Source organism: Symphalangus syndactylus, chromosome 14, assembly GCF_028878055.3.
Source record: "Symphalangus syndactylus isolate Jambi chromosome 14, NHGRI_mSymSyn1-v2.1_pri, whole genome shotgun sequence".
Taxonomy (NCBI): domain Eukaryota; kingdom Metazoa; phylum Chordata; class Mammalia; order Primates; family Hylobatidae; genus Symphalangus; species Symphalangus syndactylus.
The window spans coordinates 109,032,804-109,055,005 of NC_072436.2; the positions used below are offsets into that span (position 1 = coordinate 109,032,804).

A 22,202-nucleotide genomic window follows, 5' to 3' on the forward strand; every position below is an offset into this window, starting at 1 on the left:
CTTTTAAAAATCAAAGTATAAGTTGAGCAACTAATCTTTGGAAAGGTCATAAGGTGAGGCAACATTCATCAATGAAGGAGAGTCACTATTACATTGGTTTAGAGCCAACAATTCTTGGTCTCTGTTTCTTACCTATCAAGTTTCAAATTCCTAGGAGAGAGAATCTAATGGATCCGCCATGGGACAGGTGCACCCCTCCCCCTTGTATATATTTTTATGGCCAGGGAAACAAATAAGTGTTCAGATATACATAAGGGAGGAATTTTTCAAAGATCCGGGCTTATTGTATGTCCATAGGCACATCGCTCCGCCCCGGAAGGGATGCAGTCCCATGAACTGTACTGGTATAGAAGGAAGCCTAGGTTTTTGCTAGAGGAAGGAACATGAATATTTTTCAGTTCATTTAGAAAAGACAGTCCAAATGAGCAGCCAGTAGATCGGTTTTATTTCATTTACATTTAAATGAATTTGAATGCCTTTAGCTAAGATTTTCACCACTGTTATCATCTTGCACCTGGCTCATTTTACTCGTTGATATTATCTGCCCAGTCCTGAAAAGCATGAGAGATTTATATTCTTTCTGATAAATCAACGTGGTATTTGCCCTGAAAAAAAGCAAGTAGAAATGGAGTAATGGAAGATTAATCAGTATTCTGATGGGTCAGGTCCCCCTCCTAATGTTCTTACAGCAACAGGAATGTTAGCTGCAGACGTATTGCCATTTATTGTAATTATTTGCATAGGATCTGCCTTTCCCTTAAACTCTAAATGATTGCAGAGAAAGGACCACACAATTTTTACTTACCACTTTATTTCCAATGCTTTGCCAGCATAAAGTAGATGTTCAATTAATGTTTATTGAAGTGATATGTTTACTAAGAAGTAGATTTGAAGGCTTTCTATAGATGTCCTTTTGGTATATTTCTTAGTGGAGCAAACTCTTAATTTGTGGTCCATAATTTATGGTTTTGGTTTTAGCATTGAAATTTTCATGCCACAGGAAACACCTCAGTGCTGGGACAACTGGGATGGTTGGTCACACTAATACTGGATGTCAATCAAAAATAATGTGCTTATCATAGGACCCCTTCTAACTCTCATGATGCCACCATGAAACTTCGCAACAGTGCTGTGTGGTTGTTATGGACTGAAAGTTTATGTTGAAACCCTAATCCTGAAAGTGATGGTATCTGGAGGTGGGGCCTTCGGGAGGTAATTAAGGTTAGATGATATCATGAGGGTGGGGCCCTTGCAGTGGAACTAATGCCCTTATAAAAAGAGGAAGAGCCAGGCATGGTGGCTCACCCCTGTAATCCCAGCACTTTGGGAGGCTGAGGTGGACAGATCACTTGAGGCCAGGAAATTGTGAACAGCCTGACCCACATAGCAAAATCCTGTCTTCATTAATAATGCAAAAAATTAGCTGGGCTTGGTGGTGCACACCTGTAATCCCAGCTACTGGGGAGGCTGAGACATGAGAATCGCTTGAACCCAGGAGGTGGAGGTTGCAGTAAGCTGAGATCACGCTGCTGCACTTCAGCCTGGGTGACAGAGCAAGACTCTGTCTCAAAAAGAAAAGAATAGAAAAAGAAAAAGAGGAAGAGACATGAGATAGATCTCTCTCCACCATGTGAGTACACTTTAGGAAGACAGCCTTCTATAAACAGGCAAGAGGGCTTTCACCAGACACCAAATCTGCTGGTTCCTTGATCTTGAACTTTCCAGCTTCCAGAACTGTGAGATGCAAATGTTTGTTAGTTAAGCCACCCACACTATGGTAGTTTATTATAGCAGCCTGAACTGGTGAAAACAGCAGCCTTACCCCCATTGACACAGAAGTGAGCTGAGTCTCGAATAACTTGATTTCCTTAAGGGTATAAACACCAACAATTGTGGATTTAAAACTCAACTTCAGTTTTCCTGTCTCTAAATCCACTCTTCTCTGCAACTCACAGTGTTCCCAGAGTTCAAGGTACTGGGCTATGAATTCTTACCCTCAGAGAGTTGACAGTCTGGGAGAGGTGATAACATTGTTCAAGCTATGAATTACACAAGTCCAGGGGCACCCTTCATATCAGCTTCATCAAAGATTTGTGTTTTATTTTGACAGTTGTTCTGGCAAATGGTAGTAAAGGGTCTTCAGAAAGAGGTGTCTTTTTAAAATTAGTCCTGAGTGGCCGGGACCAACATAAATAAAGAAGGTGCCCTCTAAGAAGTGTGTGCCACATGAAGAACAGGGGTTGAGAGTTGGAATGGGATGCATCTAACTTGAAGGAGTCAGGTAATGCTTTGTGGAGGAGGCATTATTTGAGATGATCATGAGGGGTGGCGAATAAGCCTGACACAGGGAATGAACAGGAATTATAGCTGCAGGAAAATAATATGGACAAAGATTGGTGGCCTGGCTTATCGTCCTTGCTCAGCCTTCCTTATGTTTGGTGTCAAGTAGGGAAAAGGTGGTCCTGAGGTGGAGATTAAGGTATCCCTTTTTGAATCAAGTCAATAAATGGTGAACGTGCTGTGCTCAATGGCAATTCTGCTGGATAAACATAAATGACAGAAGGGAAGATCTGACCTTTGCTCCTGGTGGGACCAAATGTGTGAATGTGGAATCCTCAGAGAATAGCAGGAGACAATGTATTGCTAAGCGCTGTCCCATGAGGAATGGATTAAAAAAACCAAGAGAGGCCGGGCATGGTGACTCACGCCTGTAATCCCAGCACTTTGGGAGGCCGAGGTGGTGGATCATGAGGTCAGGAGATTGAGACCATCCTGGCTAACACAGTGAAACCCTGTCTCTACTAAAAATACAAAAAATTAGCTGGGCGTGGTGGCATGCAACTGTAGTCCCAGCTACTAGGGAGGCTGAGGCGAGAGAATCGCTTGAATCCAGGAGGTGGAGGTTGCAGTGAGCCGAGATCGCACCACTGCACTCCAGCCTGGGCAACAGAGTGAGACTCCGTCACCCCCACCCATTGCCCCCACCCCCCAACCAAAAAAAAAAAAAAAACAGAACCAAGAGAAGGAAAGATTATTAGGAAACCCCACAATGAAGAAACAGCTTGAAATCAGCCTCGTTAAAAACAAATACTGCTAATGCTATCCCTCCCCCCTCCCCCCACCCCACAACAGTCCCCAGCGTGTGATGTTCCCCTTCCTGTGGTTTAGACTGAAGAGGATGAGGCAGAAAGGCATTCTGGGTGGGAGGAACAGCATATACTAAGAGATGGGGTTAGGACCAAATGCATTGTTTATTCACGGGAGTGGGGGAAGATGAGGAGAGAAAATTAAATATTGTAGAGTTGGAAAAATAAAGAAGTGTGTGGTACCACCCCCCATTTTTCAGAGAAGGCAGCCGAGGTGTAGGGAGGTTAAATGAGTGCTGGTGCACCTTAATTCAAAGCCTTTGAAATCTGGAAGATTTTGGTTCAAATAACCAGTTGACTGCTTAACCCAGCTAAAATTATTATTTTTTTAATGACTGAAATTCTAAAACATAAAAGTAGCTTAAAGAAGATAGGCATTGAATTCTTTCTTGTGCAAAGGTTGTCTAGGGCTGTTGTGGTATTCCACAGTGTCCGGGACCCAGGCTCCTTCTACCTTGTAGCTCTGCCACCCTCAGCCAGTGGCTTCCACATCATAATTCAAGATGGCTGCTACTGCTCCAGCCATCATATCTGCATTGCAACTAGAAGGAAGGAGGAAGGAACAAAGACGGGCTCACCTCCTTCTTTTACATTACTTCCTATAAGTTACACATATCATATCTTCTCTCTTCCTGTTTTCCAGAACATTGTTATAGGGTCATGCCTAGCTGCTAGGGAAGCTAGAAATGTAAGCTTTATTACTGGAGGCTCTGTGCCCCTCTAAAAATAGAATTTGTTACTAAAGCAGAAGAAAAGAGGATATTGATGAACAACCAGAAGTCTCTTGACCCGTATAGCTTTTCACACCATTATAAAACCCACCTCTGTTTTCTCTCTGTAAAATGAGAAAATCTGCACTTAGTTCTTTGGGTGAGAATTCAGGTAACATATGGAAAGTATCTGGCACACCATTCAACACATATTAGAGGCTGAATACATTTTAGTCCCTTATCCTTAAGTGATCGCTCTTACATATTCAGGGAGTTAGGACAAGATTCTAGGTCTCCTGATCTTAAGACCAGAGTTCTTCTTTTGTAGCAGCATGGATGAGCAAATATCTAATTGTTTTCTAGTTTATTTGTTTAATTGATTAATATAAAGATATTTTCCCCGGTCAGACATGGGATGTGGTGGCTTACGCCTGTAATCCCAGCACTTTGAGAGGACGAGGCAGGTGGAGCTTTTGAAGTCAGGAGTTTGAGACCAGCCTGACCAACCCCTTCTCTACTAAAAATACAAAAACTTAGCCAGGTGTGGTGGTGCACACCTGTAATCTCAGCTACTCGAGAGGCTGAGGCATGAGAATCACTTGAACCCGGGATGTGGAGGTTGCAGTGAACCGAGGTCGCAGCACTGCACTCCAGCCGGGGTGACAGACAAGACTGTGTCTCAAAAATATACAGATATAGATATAGATATAGATCCCCAAATAATATCGTATAAAAAAGAACAACATATTAACGATGTAAGTGGAGTTAGGAGTGTTAGAGTCCCATTGGCATATCACCCCCGACCTTTCCTCTCTGCCTTTGAGTTACCTCATTGGATGTCTAGTAGTAATTCACAGAACTCAGGTAGACACCCACTGGACAGAGAGACAAAGTAGGACTCATCATCAAAAGGAAAAACAAAACAAAAAGACAGAGTTGAGACTTTTGTTCATTCCACAAATTTGCATTGAGCATCTACTCTATACCAGGTAGTATTCTAGGTTCTTCAAGGGAGAAAAAGCAACGGAAAGAAAAACCAGACAAAATCCCTGCTTTTATGAGTTCTATATTCCAGTATGTGAATATCCAGAAATTCTGGAATAAAAATCACACCTTGAATTGAATATCAGTTGATCCATATCATCTCATTCTATAGTTTTTGGTGGGAAGAGCAACATGCACGCACATCTGCCACTTTGAGATCTTGAATAATTTGGCAGCATAGGCAAAGGTGATTGAGTGAGCTTGGAAATGCACGTCATGTTACATACATTTTTTTCTGCTCTTTTGGATTAGAAGCTCATTATGTGAGCTGGTTCCACTGGCTCTTGTGCCAGCCAGTTCAAAGTGGTTAGGTGATCCTTAGTCATGAGAGGTTAATGGTGACACATTTGGTGCTATTTTAACAGTGTTATAAATACTACCCAGAATTTCCAGATTCCTCACCCCAGGTTCCAAAAGCAGCCTGGGATTCGAAGAACCACTTTATGGTTCTTCAGAATTCCATATGAATATGGTCATTCAGAATTCCAATAACTCCCAATAAAGCAGAATTAGGACATGCATCTTAGACCCTACTCTATACACCCTGCTTCTAGTTGAAATCTTTGGCCAACTGGGTCAAAGGTTCAGGTATACTGTCTGGAGTTGGGAGGAGGAGAGCCGTATTTACAGAAAGAAGCTTTGTCCTAACTTAGCTCAGGTTTTAGAAATAGAGGTTGTATTACAAAAGACAGCATATAGGGTCCTGTTCTTAAAGAGTCACCCTTGACTCAGGTGTGCTCCCTGAATAGAGTTGGAAGCCCAGGCTGGCACATGGGTTACAGGCTTTGCGCCATAGAAGCTTCACCTACCAGTAAGCCCAGTCCAGGGGGTGCTGTGAGCTCTGAACAATCAGATGAGCTCCTCCTCTCTCCTTGGGGTGGGGTCTAGACGAGCTCTCATTGCCTCCCTTCGGGGGCTGGAATTAGTAGCCAAAATGATTCTCCAGCATTTAAAAGAAAGCTTTTGACCCCAAATTTTAGGAAGAAGAAAGACAATTATATAAAACCATGATAACTACTGCTACCCCTACCATCGTTTAGCAGATACCCGTAATGTGCCAAGCACTCTGCTGGCCATTATCACATTGTGTATCTCACTAGACGTCATTTAATGTGATCCGTATAATTACCCAGTGACATGGCTGTTATGACCTCACTTTTACAGAAGAGGAAACAAATACTCTGAGAACTGAGGATACTTACCTGAGGTTGAAAGCCACAAAACTGAATTCTAACTTAGGCTATCCAGTTCTTGCAATATTGCCTCTTGGCAGTTGTTGTACTGGAATCAGATATTTAGTGTGCAGGATCCTAGAGACCTATGCCTGCTCATTCGTTTGTTCGTTTATTCCACAGGTACTTTTAAGCTCCAGCTTAAAAGTCAGGACACACCCTCTTCTAGGTGTTTTAGAGTTGCAGTGATCAGAACAAAGACCCCTGCCCTTATGAAGATTTCTATTTTCTGTCCTAAAATCTTTAAAATTCAGTATTGCTCAGCCAAGACAACTAACATTATTTTTTTTAATTGGCCACGATAGAATTTGTGTTGAAAGAGTAAACAACGCTTTTCTCCTTATAAAAATCCCTTTCTTCTCTCTGTTTCTTTATGTTGTGGTTTCTGAGCCCGTTTTAGAGTATCTCTGTGTTGGAGTTATTATTTTTCTGCCTTGACTTTTCTTTTTTTTTTTTTTTTTTGGAACGGGGTTTCGCTCTTGTTGCCCAGGCTGGAGTGCAATGGTGCAATCTCCACTCGCCACAACCTCCAACTCCCGGATTCAAGCGATTCTCCTGTCTCAGCCACATGAGTAGCTGGGATTGTAGGTGCCCGCCACTACACCCAGCTAATTTTTGGTATTTTTAGTAGAGATGGAGTTTCACCATGTTGGCCAGGCTGGTCTCGAACTCCTGACCTCAGGTGATCCACCTGCCTTGGCCTCCCAAAGTGCTGGGATTACAGGCGCGAGCCACCACGCCTGGCCTTGTCTGCTTTGACACTTAATTCCTGGCTCTGCTGTCAAGCCTTTTTAATTGTTCATGAGGAACAGGAAACCACCAATGAGTACTGTATATGAAATTGAGCACCAGGGCAAAGAGGAAGGTGCTGCCATCAAAAGACAGCACAAGGATGTTCAGAGGAAGAAGAGAACGAGGAGGTGGATGAGTTGGGAATTGAAAACTGGCGAAAGTAGAGTGAAGTTGTACTAAAGAGGGATGAGGATTCATTTGTGCCCATGAGGGAATAGTTAATGGAAGATGAGAAAGCAGTAAGACAGACATCAAAGTTGAAGGGATTTGCGAACACCGGGAGAATGCTTGTAAGAGAAAAAAAAAAAAAAAAAAACCTCTGAAAATGAAAGTATCTTGAGAATTGAAAAGAGGTTAAACAAAACAGTGACTGTGTTTTCAAAAACATATAAATTAAATGACAAACGAAGACACTGTGACACCCAAGCAGTTCAAGGAGGCATTTAAGGGACACTGTGATCCAGGAAACGTCCCTGGGAACTTCAGAAATGGCAAAGCAGATGGAAAATTAACCGAAAATTGAGAAACACTAAATGGGTTATGGTGGCATTTGTGAAACAGTAAGAGAATTAAAGTCTAAGGGGGAGATAGTGAATAATAAATATGTCTAGAGAACATCTCAAATAATTAGATTTTGGAAGTTAAAGGAGCCTTATGACTATAAGACGAAAGAGATAAAATAGAAATCTGGAGGAATGAGATATTTTAAGTCATGGTTAAAGAAGCTTATGCAGCCCATTATGGTTGGCTGTTCACACAAGGACAGAGGGACTCTGGAAATGAGTATACTAAATGGCAAGGGGAAGCATGGCTTTAAAAAGCATTGCATTTGTAGTAGGGTGTTAGAAAATATGACAGGGTGGAAAAAGAGTGAAAACTACATGGAAAATTTGCATCAATGTTAACTACTATTTATTAATAGCTGTATACCTGGCACTGTGCTAGGCATTTTATGTGAACTATGAAGTTAGGTTAAACCATATGAAACTGTCATGGCTAGTTTGTATGGTTTAACTTAATCCATTTTTGCAAAAAAAAAAAGGGAAATGGAGGCTTATTAGATTTTAAATACGCTGCCCAAGGTGCCAGGTACCGTCTCACTGTAAAGCCTATTCTCCTTCCTCGATGTCATGAAACCTCAACAACATAGAAGCAGCAAGTTATTCTTTTATTCATTCTGCACACATTCCACACCAGCTCTGTGGCACACACCCTGTTTAGCACTAGAAATATAATAGTAAACAAGGCAGATGAGGTCCCTGCTTCCATGATTACAGTCTGCCAGTTAAAAACAAAAGCAAAAGCACAAAGAGAGTCTAGAACAGCTGTCCATGAGAAATATAATGCAAGTCACATGCAACTTAAATTTTCTGGTAGCCCATTAAAAAAGTGAAGAGAAGCAGATAAAATTAATTTTAATAATATATTTTATTTAACCCAACATGTCTAAACTATTCCAGCATGAAATCAACCTAAAATTATTTATGAGACCTTTTACTCTTTTGAAAAATACAAAGTCTTCAAAATTCTGTGTGTATTTTTACACGGATGGCACATTTCAATTCAGACTAACCACATTTCAAATGCTCAATAGCTACACGTGGTTGGTGGCTATGTAACGTGATAGCAGGCCTAGAGAGAACTGGACAATTCTGGCCCCATTTATATTCAGTCATAATATAGGAAATGTAGGAAATATTGCCTGCCTATTTTTCAGTGTTATCTCTGATCACCATGCATCACCATTCACAGAGCACAAAACACAAGGGCAAGAGAAATGTTTATTTCACCTGGACTTCAGCTTCATACACTTAATACTGTAAATACCAGAGGAAATGTGTATATATATGTACATATTTTATGTATTTTATATATATATATAATATGTAAATATATATGTATTTAGTGTTGTGTCACTGGCAATAAAAAACAACTTAGCACTTTACCACCAGTGGATGACAACACAGAATTGGTCTTGGCAGATCAGTAGAGTCTTCCCCTTCTTTATTTGCCAGCGTGCTTCTGTGTACTTATTGCTCCTGATGGAGATATTGAAGCTGTAATTTGAGGCTTAGAAGCAGTCAGAATTTCTGACATTTTATCTGACCACTAAAGCTTTATGATCAGTTTTGTAGAGATAAGCAAAACAATGATAAGATTTTACTGTTTAATACAAGTGCCCAGCAGGTGTTAATGGGAACTGATCAATGTGGTGTAAAATGGTATTTCCCTAGGTAAAGAACTGTGCTCTGGAGAAAGTTTAAATGGGAAGAAAGCCCATGGAAATATGGATTGTCCTTCCTAGAAATTGGATGGGGGAATTGAAGGTAATAGGTGCTTGCTCCCTGCCAACTTCATAATGAAATTACTGTTCAGCAGAAATTTCTGTTAGAGGTGTTTTTTTTTTTTCCCCTCTCAAGGGACTGAAGACTTTTAATGGAAAAAGAAAGACAATATTAACATTGAGTATATGGAGTCATTCGCCCAGAATATTGAATCTTAGAGGAACACCGAAAAATCTGAAGCATGAGGATTTCTGCATAATTATTTTCATATAATCTGAAGAACAGTGTTTGCATCTCAGTAATCACTCTGCTAATTCCATCTGATTTTACTACAAAATGGAAGAAAAGGGAACAAGTGGAGAACATGGAGATGGGAAATTAAAGAAGGAGATTTTAAGTAAATCCAAAGAAAGGTGCTCAACTGCGTATGCTACCTTCTTGATTAAAACAATTGCTGTGTTGGCTGGGCGTGGTGGCTCACGCCTGTAATCCCAGCACTTTGGGAGGCCAAGGCAGGTGGATCATTTGAGGTCAGGAGTTCAAGACTAGCCTGGCCAACATGGTGCAACCCTGTCTCTACTGAAAATATAAGAATTAGCCGGGAGTGGTGGCAGGTACCTGTAATCCCAGCTACTCGAGAGGCTGAAGCAGGATAATTGCTTGAAACGGGGAGGCGGAGGTTGCAGTGAGCTGAGATTGCATCACTGCACTCCATCCTGGGTGTCAGAGTGAGACCCTGTTTCAAAAAAAAAAAAACAAAAAGACAGTTGCTGTGACATTCAGTTCATGTTACGCAACTACGCAACCTTGTGAATGGCTCTCCGCAGGACCAAGTGTCTTTATTGAAACCAAAACATTTGTTCCCTAATCCAGCATTTCCGAACAGATAACAAGCTGGATATTTCCAAATTTCTTGATAATTTACTAAATTTTTCAGTTTTCCCACATTTGGGGCACTAGGTAGACTCAACCTGAACTACATTCACACCAAAGTGTTGGATAATTGAAACCTGGCTTAAGATCTCATTGTATTCAATAAGAAACACCTCAGTGAGTTGGCCACCCTAATTATCAACTTAGGGCAGCAGGTACAGAGTGACTGTTAACTTATTTTCTGCTAGCTGAGGTCAAGGCCACTGGTGGTCTTTGTTGGTAGTTTTTGTATTGAAATTCCATTACAGTTGCCTGCCTATCTGTCCAATCTCTTTATTCCACCTGTTGCTTTCTTTGACCGTCGTGTCTATTCCTTGCTTGGGTTACTACAAAGCCTCATCTGTTTGCCCATCTGCCTCTTACAAACTTGCATTTCAAGCCTCCATTCCAAATAAACACAGGATGAAGTCTAAACTCCATGGTACAGTCTATATAGTACTTAGTTATCTGACTCCTGCATCTATCTCTAGCGTCCTCTCCCGAGTTACTTTCCCACTTGCCCCCCACTTCCCTGCCATTGTGAACTGACTGCAGCTCATTGAACACATCATGATGTTTCAGGGTTCTCTGCCTTGGACTTTGCATTTTCTCTATGTGCATGAACAAGAGCTGCTCAACTTTTCCTTCCTCTTCCTTCTCAGCACAACCCAAATCCCTTCCACTTTGTTTCCTTTTTCCAGTCGTGGAATCACCATAGAATTAGCCACTGCTTCTCTTATGCTTTCCAACAACTTAGTCTGTATCTCTATTTTTACACTTAATGTTCTTCATTATAGTTATTTTGTGTGTCCCTCTCCCCAACCTTGAAAAATTAAGTATTTTTGGTCATTTTTGTATCATTTTCATAGCATAGTTCTGGTACAGGGTGTGATATATAGGAGGTGCTCAAACGTGCCTAATGGATGGAAGAATAGATGAACGTATTAATGAATATATTGATGGATAGATGGATGGATGAATGGGTGGATGGATGAATGTATTGATAGGTGGATGAATAGATGAATGGACAGGTAAATGGATTGATGGATAGATGAATGACTGCATTGACAGATGGTTGGAAGGGTAGATATATAGATGGATGAATGTATGGATGCGTGGTTGTCCCTTTGGTGATGATCTGTCAACATACTCAGTTGCCAAACATTAACTGAGCCCCCACAGTATGCCAGACAATGTGACAGGGCTAAAAATAACCATGGGAAATGGAACCAAAATGTCAGCTTAAAAAATAAAAACATCTTAACTTAGGCTCAATTAGTTACTTTGAAGGCCTGCTAATAATGAGGAATTTGACTCCAGTTCTCCACTAAACACTCAGGCCATGCAAATGTCTTCTTTAGAGTCTCAATAAGGGGTGTGAGGTGGAGCGCACCTAGCTGTGTGTATCTGGACCATGTTCATTTAGTTCATCAAACTCCAGCCAGGAAACATCAAAGGGAAGAAAGAAGAGAGAAAAGAAAGTTTCAATTGTCTAGATAATGAATGGTTTTTAAGCCATGAACAAAAATGTTCAAGTCCCCTCAAGTGCAGAGAAGCATTTTCACTTCTGCCCCTATTGGCTGCAAATCTGAGTGTTTCACTCCTCTCCTTAAAATCTTTCCTGGCTCCCCATGACCTTCTGAACAAATCCAAACCCTTCAGTGTGTCCATTATGATCTGGCTTCAGGGATCCTGTGCAGACTCATCCCACTGCACATAATATAACCATCTGCCTTACTAAGCCGTTTCCTACTTCCTCTAGCCTGTGTTACTACCTTTGCTGACTCTTAAGATGATCCTTCTGCCCACAATGCTTTCTCCTGCCTCAACCCCTTCACCCATTAAGATTCCCTGGGAAGCCCTCCCCAAATTCCCCAGGTTGAGTTAGGGACCCTTTTGTCTGTGTTGTCTCATCTTCTTACTTTTACTCTCCATCAGTGAATAAGTGGCATTATAAGTGCTGTCATTGTGTATGTGTCTATGCCATTGAATTATAAGAATGTGGGTAAGAAAGAAGACAAACACTGTGTTTTTTATTTCTGTATCTGTAAGACTTATTATAAGCCCTGACCTATATACTGGGCATACAGTAAATATGCTTTTTTTGACCATAGTCTCTATAATAAATAGAGTAAATAGTTGTTAAATCAAGAAAATACCTTTCAGGCAAGCGTGGTGGCTCATGCCTGTAATCCCAGCACTTTGGGAGCCAGAGGCAGGCGGATCACCTGAGCTCAGGAGTTCGGGACCAGCCTGGCCAACATGGCAAAACCCCGTCTCTACTGAAAATACAAAAATTAGCTGGGCATGGTGGTGGGCACCTGTAACCCTAGCTACTCAGAAGGCTGAGGCAGGAGAATCATTTGAACCTGGGAGGTGGAGGTTGCAGTGAGCCAAGATTGTGCCAGTGCACTACAGCCTGGGCTACAGAGTGAGACTCTGTCTCAAAAAAAAAAAAAAAGAAAAACAAAAACAAAAAACAAACAAAAAACCTTTCTAGGAAGTGATAAGAGATACCCCGAATAAATCAAATAGAATAGTGATTATCCTTTGTTCCTTCTAGAATAGCAGTGTTTTAGTTTTCTGTTTGTTAAAGTATTTGATTGCAGAGAACTTGAAGAATACAAAGATACACACAAAAAATGAAAAATACCTGTAACCCTTTTAGACATAGACAAGCCCTGTTTTTATCCTCTTTTCTGCTTCTTTAACATTAAATAGTAAGCATTTTCTCTGCATTAATTTGTCTTCAAAAACATGATTTTCAATGACCCGAGTAGTCTATTGAATAAATACACAATATTTGCTCTTTTCCTTTTCCCCAATTTCTTCACTTTGTCCTTGGAAACAAGATTCTCCCCCACACAACATCCCCGTCAGTCGCTTCTGCACCGTGCTGGTCCAGGGATGTACATGTGACCCATTAGGCCAGTGTCTATTTTTAAAATTTCTTGTAGCCTAGTTCTCTTCTTCTTCTTCTTTTTTTTTTTTTTTTTTTTTTTTTTTTCACTTTTTAGCATCTCTGGATGTTAATGGAATATGAAGCAAGAGACACAGTATCTTTCTGGGGAAGTCTTTGAATGCTTCAGTCCACCATATTGTATGTGTCTTGTGTCTGCTGAGTGTCCACCACCATGTTGTCTCAGATGTCTTCAACGACATCACATTTTTCTCAAGCTGCAAGGAGAGCAGATCCCTTGGGGAATTTCTCACCCAAAATCTGGGAGATGAAGCCTGCCTTGGCTCTCTGAGTTCAGCCTGAGTACAGGCCAAGGTGCCTTCGAGGAGTGATAAGTGTATAAATGTTGTATGGCAGACAGATGTTACCTGCAATGAAAACACCTAGACCAAAAGTTAAGTTTATACACGTTATATGAGGTAGATTCTAGGAGTCATCCTTGATGCCTCTTTCTCCCTTCCCCTCATCTAATCTTTCACTAAATACCTCCTAAATATCTCTCCACTCAGTCTTGTTTGCTGTTGCTTTTTCTCTTCCTCCTTCTCTTCTTTGGCCACAACCAGAGTCAAAGCCACCATTATCTTTGACCTGGTTTATAAGAATAGCATAAGTAGTCCCTCTGTACCCGCTCTGGTTCCCCTCCAATCTATTCTTTAAACAGCTTTCTGTTGACATGATCCGTTACCTCTTTGATGTCACCCTCTTTTATATGTCTTCCCATAGTGTTTGTTTGTTTGTTTGTTTGTTTTTCTGAAACGGAGTTTCACACTTGTTGCCCAGGCTGGAGTGCAATGGCGCGATCTTGGCTCACTGTGACCCTGCTTCCTGGGTTCAAGCGATTCTCCTGCCTCAGCCTGCTGAGTAGCTGGGAATACAGGTGTGCACCACCATGCCCAGCTAATTTTTTTGTATTTTTAGTAGAGACAGGGTTTCTCCATGTTGGTAAGGCTGGTCTCGAACTCCTGACCTCAGATGATTCCCCTACCTCAGCCTCCCAAAGTGCTGGGATTACAGGTGTGAGCCACCGTGCCTGCACCGTCCCATGGTTTTAAGACAGACATTTAACATGGTCTCTAAAATCCTGCACTTTCTGTTCCTATTCATCTTCTCAGCCTCACCTGATCTCACATTTTCCTGTCTTTCTCTGCTTCAGCCTCACTGGTCCGCATTCAGTTCCTGGTATGCACACAACGGAGTCTTTGCACATGTTGTCTCTTTTCCCTGTTTGTGTCTTTTCTTGCCTAGTTAATGTCAATTCATCCTTCAGGTCCAGCTGCACTTCCTCAGCCTTGCCTGACCCCTATTTCACTTCTTATAGCATACTCTCTTGTCCCTTGTAGCATTTGTCATAAATCTGTGATTAATCAATTAATGTCTATCCTCCTCCTTAGACTCTAAACTTCATGAGGGTGGGAATCATGTTCATTTTCTTATTTACCCTGAACCAACTAGCTGAGTCCTGAAATATAGCAAATGTTTCATATATATTAGTTGAATAAATAATGAATAATGGAATGTCATTTTTTCAACATTGAATGTCATGTGGTTTATGAGCAAGCAGCTTCCTTCAGGGAAGTTTGTTAGAGTATAATAGAATGTGCTTTCAGATCTTCCTGTAAGAAGATCATTTGAATATAGGTCTATGAATCTGGCAGGACAAAAAGCTTACATTCCATGTGTTAATTACAGTCAATTACTAAAGCATGGTCAACTAGCAATGGTTGCATGGATATTAATACTTCTACAGAGAGGCTTCTTGTGATGAATATGGCATTGTAAGTTTATAATTTTTCAGTATTCCATTAATGGTGGCATCCACTTATTTGTTTGATTGCTCTAATTCTTTCCTAAAAATTTGTCTTTCTCTCTTCCCCTTTCTAGATTTATGGTCAACGTTACATGGGATGGCAAAGACTTATCCTTCACTGAGGAAGGCTACCAGGTGCACCCCAGGCTGGTGGTGATTGTGCTGAACAAAGACCGGGAATGGGAAAAGGTGAGCATCCTTCTGTGTGCTGAATGCAGGGGAGGGAAGAAAGCATGGGCAATAAAGGGGCTCACAGTGCGTCTTTCTCCCACGCATTTCCTATTGAGCTGCTGTAGATCCCATCTCACAGCCAAGAGCACATCTTTCTTGCAACAAGGCAGACTAAATCTGTAAGGTGCAATTGGAATGCTTTCCCAGGGTGAACTGTGGTAGTTGTGTGGTGCACTCTATGTCTGTTCTCAAATCCCAGTAGGAAAGGTCCGAACTAAGGATAATTTAAAGACAGTGAAGTTTGGGTTGTAGCATTACACTAGTTAAGTGTTGACTATATAGCAATGATCACACAAGTTTGCATAAACTTCCTAATTGCGTACCATAATCATTGCCATATGAACGAACCCTCTGTATTTGCATGTACTCAGTCTTTTGCTTTAAATAAACTAATTTTAAAAACTTAAATATATGACTTCTGTAAATCATGAGTTAGAGAGGGAGGTTATTTTTCTTATAAAACGTATTTTCAACTACATGTATATTAGCTATTGAAAATACAAAAAATCAGTATGTAAAGAAAAAAATCATCATCTTATGTACCATACATGTCATGACCTGGGTCAGAGAGGAGAGATGTCACAGGGAATTTACAGATGATCTCATACGTACAATGACAATATCTAGTCTAGTTGCCCTCCCTCCTCCTCCATAATTAAATGCTTAAGTTAGTCACTATAATTTCATATAAAGACTAGAATAAAAGAGATCAGAAAGCCTTTGTTGTTATGTTGTTATCTTATTTTTTTTTTTGTTTTTTTTGACAAGCAATGCATGACCTCTTAACTACTTTAGCATCTTGAAATGTATCTTCACTTAGTACATCAAATGGACGCCTGAGTGACCCTAGAGGGAAGGAAGATATTGGATGTGGTGTGGGAGACATAATGTAATTGACTGAAATCAGGGGGAAATACTATACAAACAGAAGCATTGACTCTGGGGAGACAATGACAGATTCCTAGAAAAGAACAGTGAGGAGGAAGCTTAGGAGAGTTTTGCATCCCACACCCAACAACTATAAAATGCACAGCTTTTTGAGTGCACATGGGAAATCCACCAAAGTAGACTACATTCTGGAGCATAAAACAAAAGTCCCAATGTATTTAGAAGAATTTAAATAATGGAGGATGCATTCTTTGATCATAACAGCATTAAAACAAAAATTAGCAACAAAAATATATCTAGAAAATCTCCAAATATTTGGAAATGGCAACACACTTCTAAACAACCTATAGGTCAAAGAAGAATTCAGAAAGACATTAGAAAATACTTTGGCTAGAATGATAATGAAAACACAAAATATCAAAATTTGAGGAATAAGATTGAAGGCATACTAAGAAATTCATAGCTTTAACTGCTTATAATAAAAAAGGAAAGTGTGAATTCAGTGTCAATGATTTAAGCTTATAAATTTAGAAGTTAGAAAAGAGCAAAGTAAACAAATCAAGTAGAAGAAAAAAATCGTAAGTACAGGAGTAAAAATCAACAAGGTGGAGCACAAGCCGTAGAAAAAAATCAACAAAACCAAAAGCTAGTTCTTTGAAATGACTAATAAAATTCATAATCCCTAGCAATAATGATCACACAAAAGAGAGAAAACACAAATAAGCCAATATTAAAAATGCAAGAGGGACTATCACTTACAGACACTACAGATCCTACAGGCATTAAAAGATAAAAAGAATATTATGAAAAATTTATGACAGCACATTTGACAATATAGATAAAATGGGCAAATTCTGAAGAAACACAATTTTCTACAACTGAGATGTAGGAATTGACAATCTGAATAGCTCAAAAACATTTGCTGAAAAACTGAAAATATACCTAAAAACTTTCCCATTTTAAAAAGACAAAGGAGAAACTCCTGGCCCAGATGGCTTCATCTATACTATAGTAACAAACTTTTAAAAGAAAAACAGCACTCTACACGAAGTTTTTCAATATGTTACTAATTATAATCTAATAATGTATTTTAAAAAGGATAATACATCATGGATAAGTGGGGGCTATCTTAGGAATGCAAGATTAGTTTAACATTTAAAAATTAAATTAATTTACCATATTAACAGTAAAGGGGGAAATATGGTCATTTCAATAGATGCAGAAAAAGCATTTGACAAAATTCAATATCCAGTTATGATAAAGATGGTAAATTCCTCAATCTGATAAAGGGTATCTATGAAAAACCTATAATATATATTATATATCTATTTATATATATTATGTATATAATATATATTATATGCACATATGCATATCATGAGATTCTTTGACAATTTTTAAGTTTTTCTATTTTATTCCAAGTTATGCTGTGGTGCATAATATATATATATTAAATAAGCTGATATCTTATTTAATGATGAAATAATGAAAATAGATCCACATAGGCACATTCAAATGATTTTTGATGAATGATTATGACAACAGGGAAAAGGAAAATCTTTTTAATAAATGGTATTGGATCAACAGGCAATGTACATGGAAAAAAAAAACCTTGACCCATTGCTCACATTATGCGCACATAATTACCTGAAATAGATTACAGGCTTAAATGTAAAAGATAAAACTATCTAGAAGAAAATGTCGAAGAATATTTTTGTGATCTGTGAGCCTCAGATTTCTTAAACCAAATACGAAAAACCATTAAGCAGTAAATAAATTGTACTTCATCAAAATTAAAAACTTTTGCTCATCTAAAGACATTGTTAGAAAATAAAAAAGAGGGCTGGGCACAGTGACTCACACTTGTGATTCCAACACTTTTGGAGGCCAAGGCAGGTGGACCACCTGTGGTCAGGAGTTCGAGACCAGCCTGACCAATATGGTGAAACCCTGTCTCTACTAAAAATACAAAAATTAGCTGGGCATGATGGTATGCGCCTGTAGTCCCAGCTGCTTGGGAGGCTGAGGCACAAGAATCACTTGAATCCAGGAGGTAGAGGTTCCAGTGAGCCAAGATTGAGCTACCGCACTCCAGCCTGGGCGCCAGAACGAGACTCCACCTCAGCCCCCCTCAGTAGCTGGGATTACAGGTGTATGCCACCACACAGGCTAATTTTTTATATTTTTGGTAGAGATAGAGTTTCACCACGTTGGCCAGGCTGGTCTCAGACTCTTGACCTCAAGTGATCCACCCGCCTTGGCCTCCCAAAGTGCTGAGATTATAGGCGTGAGTCACGCACCTGGCCAAAAACTGTGTGTGTGTGTGTGTTTTTTTTTTTAATAAACTTAGACATACACAAATCTTATCCAGCACTTTTACTCCCAGTTGTTTATCCCAAAGAAGATAAACATATATCCAAAAAGTAATACTTGTACAAGCATGTTCATTGCAACTTTATTCATTATAGCAAAACTTCAGAAATAATTCAAATGTCTATCAACAAGGAAATGGATGAACAAATTATGGTGTATTCATAAAATAGAATGGCCTAGTAATATGTACAACAACATGGATGAATTGAAAAACATTATATGGAATCAAAGAAAGACACGAAAGATTATATTATGTGAAGACATGAAAGATTATATTGTGTGATTCCGTTTACAAAAAGTTCAAGGGAGGCAAACCTTCCCTGTGGGGTTAGATATCAGAATAGTGGTTGCTTCTGTGGGTGAGTGCAGTTGACAGGACAGGGGCACAGGGAATTTTCTGGAGTGATGGCAGTTATTTCCTATCTTGAACATTTGTCAAAAGGCATCAAATTATGACACAAGATCCATTCATTTTGTTGTATGTCATTGTGCTTAATTTAAAAAAAAACCTAAATCCGGGCCGGGCTTGGTGGCTCACGCCTGTAATCCTAGCACTTTGGGAGGCCAAGGCAGTCAGATTGCCTGAGCTCAGGAGTTCAAAACCAACCTGGGCAACGTGATGAAACCACGTCTCTACTAAAATACAAAAAATTAGCCGGGCACGGTGGTGATGCCTGTAATTCCAGCTACTCGGGAGGCTGAGGCAGGAGAATCCCTTGAACCTGGGAGGCGAGGGTTGCAGTGAGATGAGATCGCACCACTGCACTTCAACCTGGGTGACAGAGCAAGACTTTGTCTCAAAACAAAACAACAAAACCTTAAATCCTTCACATCAGGATACCCAGTACAATTAACTAACAGTTTTCACTGAGCATTCATATTTAACGCCCTGACATGAATACCAATTATAATAACAATATCCATTGCTTATTGATCACCTCTTGTATTGATCCTTCAGTTGATCCACTGAAGCCCTGACTTCATGGTTCGTCTATTCATTTTCTCATTCAACAAAGAGTTATTAAGTGCCTACTGTGTACCAGGCACTATTCTTGATGTTTAGAGTCCATCAAAAACAAGAGAAAAAATATTTTCCGTACTCCAAAAACTTAGATCCTAGTGTGTATATGGAGGAGATGGAGTCGGCTGGGATTCTATGGACTTCTGTCATGCTTAAGGAAAGTGTTAGCATCTAGTTAACTATCCTTGGTTTTAACCTCCTTTCTTCGCTCTTATACACCCTGTAGCCCACCAAGCAAGTGATTTGCAACTCCATGAATGTATATACCAGGTTCCTTCATGCATTTGGGACTTTGAATATGCTTTTTTTGTTGTTGTTGCCTATAATGTTTTCTTGTATCATTACTTTCTCTTATCCATCTTTCAAATCCTGATTTTCTTTTTCTCTTACACATGTAAAGCCAAATGCAATTCATGTTTTTTTTTCTAATCATCCATAGGAGGTAGAGAGTTGGAGCCTTTCTGCCTTAAGTTGTTGCGTTTTGGGGTTTTCAACCTTTTGATGTTACACAGTCTGCGATTGACTTTTGGAGCCACCAAATCATTCCCTTTGGTTGGTTTTAATCAGTCCTGGGGCAGGCTTGGCTCACACCTGTGAATTTTCTGTGCTACCTTAGAATCTGACTCATCTTCCAGGGAGCCGGTACACAAGGAGGCCACTGCAGTGCAGGTGACAGCTGCCCTTGATACACTCCATTTCCAGATACAGAAAATGCCTTTTAATATTTTGTGGGCCCTTCTTCAAATTCCTGTTGAAACATAGCAATTTCTCATAAAAGGCAGCTTTGGGAATTGCTGCTGAGTTGAGCTTAGAATGCACAAATGCTGCCTGTAGTTGTTCTATTCTCTTGTCACTCAGGGGATCTGGTGCTTCAGAAATAACTCCGTGTGCTTCTGTCCCTAAGAAAGAGAAAGCCAGTGGAGCAGGTAAATACCAGTCATGTTACCCTTAAAGCTGCCCCCCAGCACTACATGCTGGTACAGCAGGTCAGCAGAGGGGAAGGACTGCCGAGGAGGGAGCTGTTATTCTGGGACTCGGAGGCGATTTCTTTTCATCTCCGAGGTCACCCAGTGGCGTCACTGGAAGCAGCAGCATGTAATGAGGGTGTCTGGGAAAACACGACAAGCCCTTAGACGGGCACTTGCTTTTTTCTGGGCCTTTGTAGGTGGCTGGTGTGGATTATACAGACGTCAAGCACCAGGCCTGCCTGTATGCTGCAGACACAGAACTGAGGATGGAGCAGACTTTCTCTTACAAATCGGGACTTTCATGCCGTTTCTCTCTCCCTTTTTCTTCAGTGATTTTGGTCTGCCTTAGAGTTTGATGAGTCCAGGGCTTCCCAGAGATGCTCAAAAACAAAACCCTAGATGCCTCAACCTCAGCCTCAGAAGACCCTACAGCCTCAAATTCCTCAGCGTAAGGGGTCTTCCTGCCAATTAGCAGTCTAGGCCAGTAAAACCAATGCCCCGTGTATGCCAGCTCTGTGGCCAGCAGTTCATTAGGTACCAGGGATGCTACAAGGATGCATAGGAAACCATGTGTCTTCACAAGTAGCTCATAATAGAGAATTAAGCCAACCCTGGAACAACTGGATATAAGTGCTACACAGGGGGAGAGAAGGGTGAACTTGGCCCAGTCAAGAAATTCTCTAGCAGGGTGCGGTGGCTCACACCTGTAATCCCAGCACTTTGGGAGGCCGAGATGGGTGGATCACGAGGTCAGGAGATGAAGACCATCCTGGCTAACATGATGAAACCCCGTCTCTACTAAAAATACAGAAAAAAAAGTAGGTGACTGTAGTCCCAGCTACTCTGGAGGCTGAGGCAGGAGAATGGCGTGAACCCAGGAGGCAGAGCTTGCAGTGAACCCAGATCACGCCACTGCATTCCAGCTTGGGTGACAGAGTGAGACTCCATCCCCCCACCCCCACAAAAAAAAAAAGAAAAAGAAATTCTCTAAGTGAGAATTTCTCACTTAGAGAAATTCTTTGTAAAGCTAGAGGCATTGGAGTTGGGCCTTGAGTAATAAATTGGATTGCTCTAGGGTGAACTACTTATTCTACCTGAAAAAAATGATTTGAGAATAATTCCGTTTACCATTTTAGGGTTATAGTAGCTTTATTTTATTATTTATTTATTTATTTTGAGACAGAATCTCACACTGTCACCCAGGCTGGAGTACAGTGGCATGATCTTGGCTCACTGCAACCTCTGCCTCCCGGGTTTAAGCAATTCTCCTGTCTCAGCCTCCTGAATAGCTGGCGTTACAGACATGTGCAACCACTCCTGGCTAACTTTTGTGTTTTTAGTAGAGATGAGGTTTCACCATGTTGGCCAGGCTGGTCTTGAACCCCTGACCTCAGGTGATCTACCAGCTTCAGCTTCCCAATGTGCTGGGATTACAGGCATGAGCCACTGCGCCCGGCCTTACAATAGCTTTAAAATGAAAATATATGTGTGTTTATGCATACACCTATATACACATACAGGCTAGCTTTTAAAAATTTAAGTTAACAAATAAAAATTATAGATAATTTTAGTGCACATGACGTTTTGATATATTTGTACACTGTGGAACAGCTAAACTGAACTAATTAGTGCATCCCAGACTAACTTTAAAAGGGATATATATTGAGAAAGAGAGAGATAAATAAAGATTTTTGAAGTTTTGACTTTAAATGTAAATAGGACAAAACACATAAATATTAAAGTAAAACAAGCCTTTTATTCCCCAGAGAAGATCCGATTAAAGATGACACTGATGTTCCAGAAGACATAAGGGAGACCCTTCCTTGTGTCTTCC

General features: G+C 40.4%; 1 protein-coding gene across 5 annotated transcripts in view; it reads left to right on the plus strand.

The window, feature by feature from the left end:
- Positions 1 to 22,202, plus strand: part of GRIN2A (glutamate ionotropic receptor NMDA type subunit 2A) — a 422,706-nt gene that overhangs the window by 273,976 nt on the left and 126,528 nt on the right. For all 5 annotated transcript variants that reach the window (XM_055242700.2, XM_055242701.2, XM_063618169.1 and 2 more), the window contains one exon: positions 14,962 to 15,076. In XM_055242700.2, the coding sequence (XP_055098675.1) occupies positions 14,962 to 15,076 (115 nt within the window). The remainder of the gene's footprint in view (positions 1 to 14,961; positions 15,077 to 22,202) is intronic.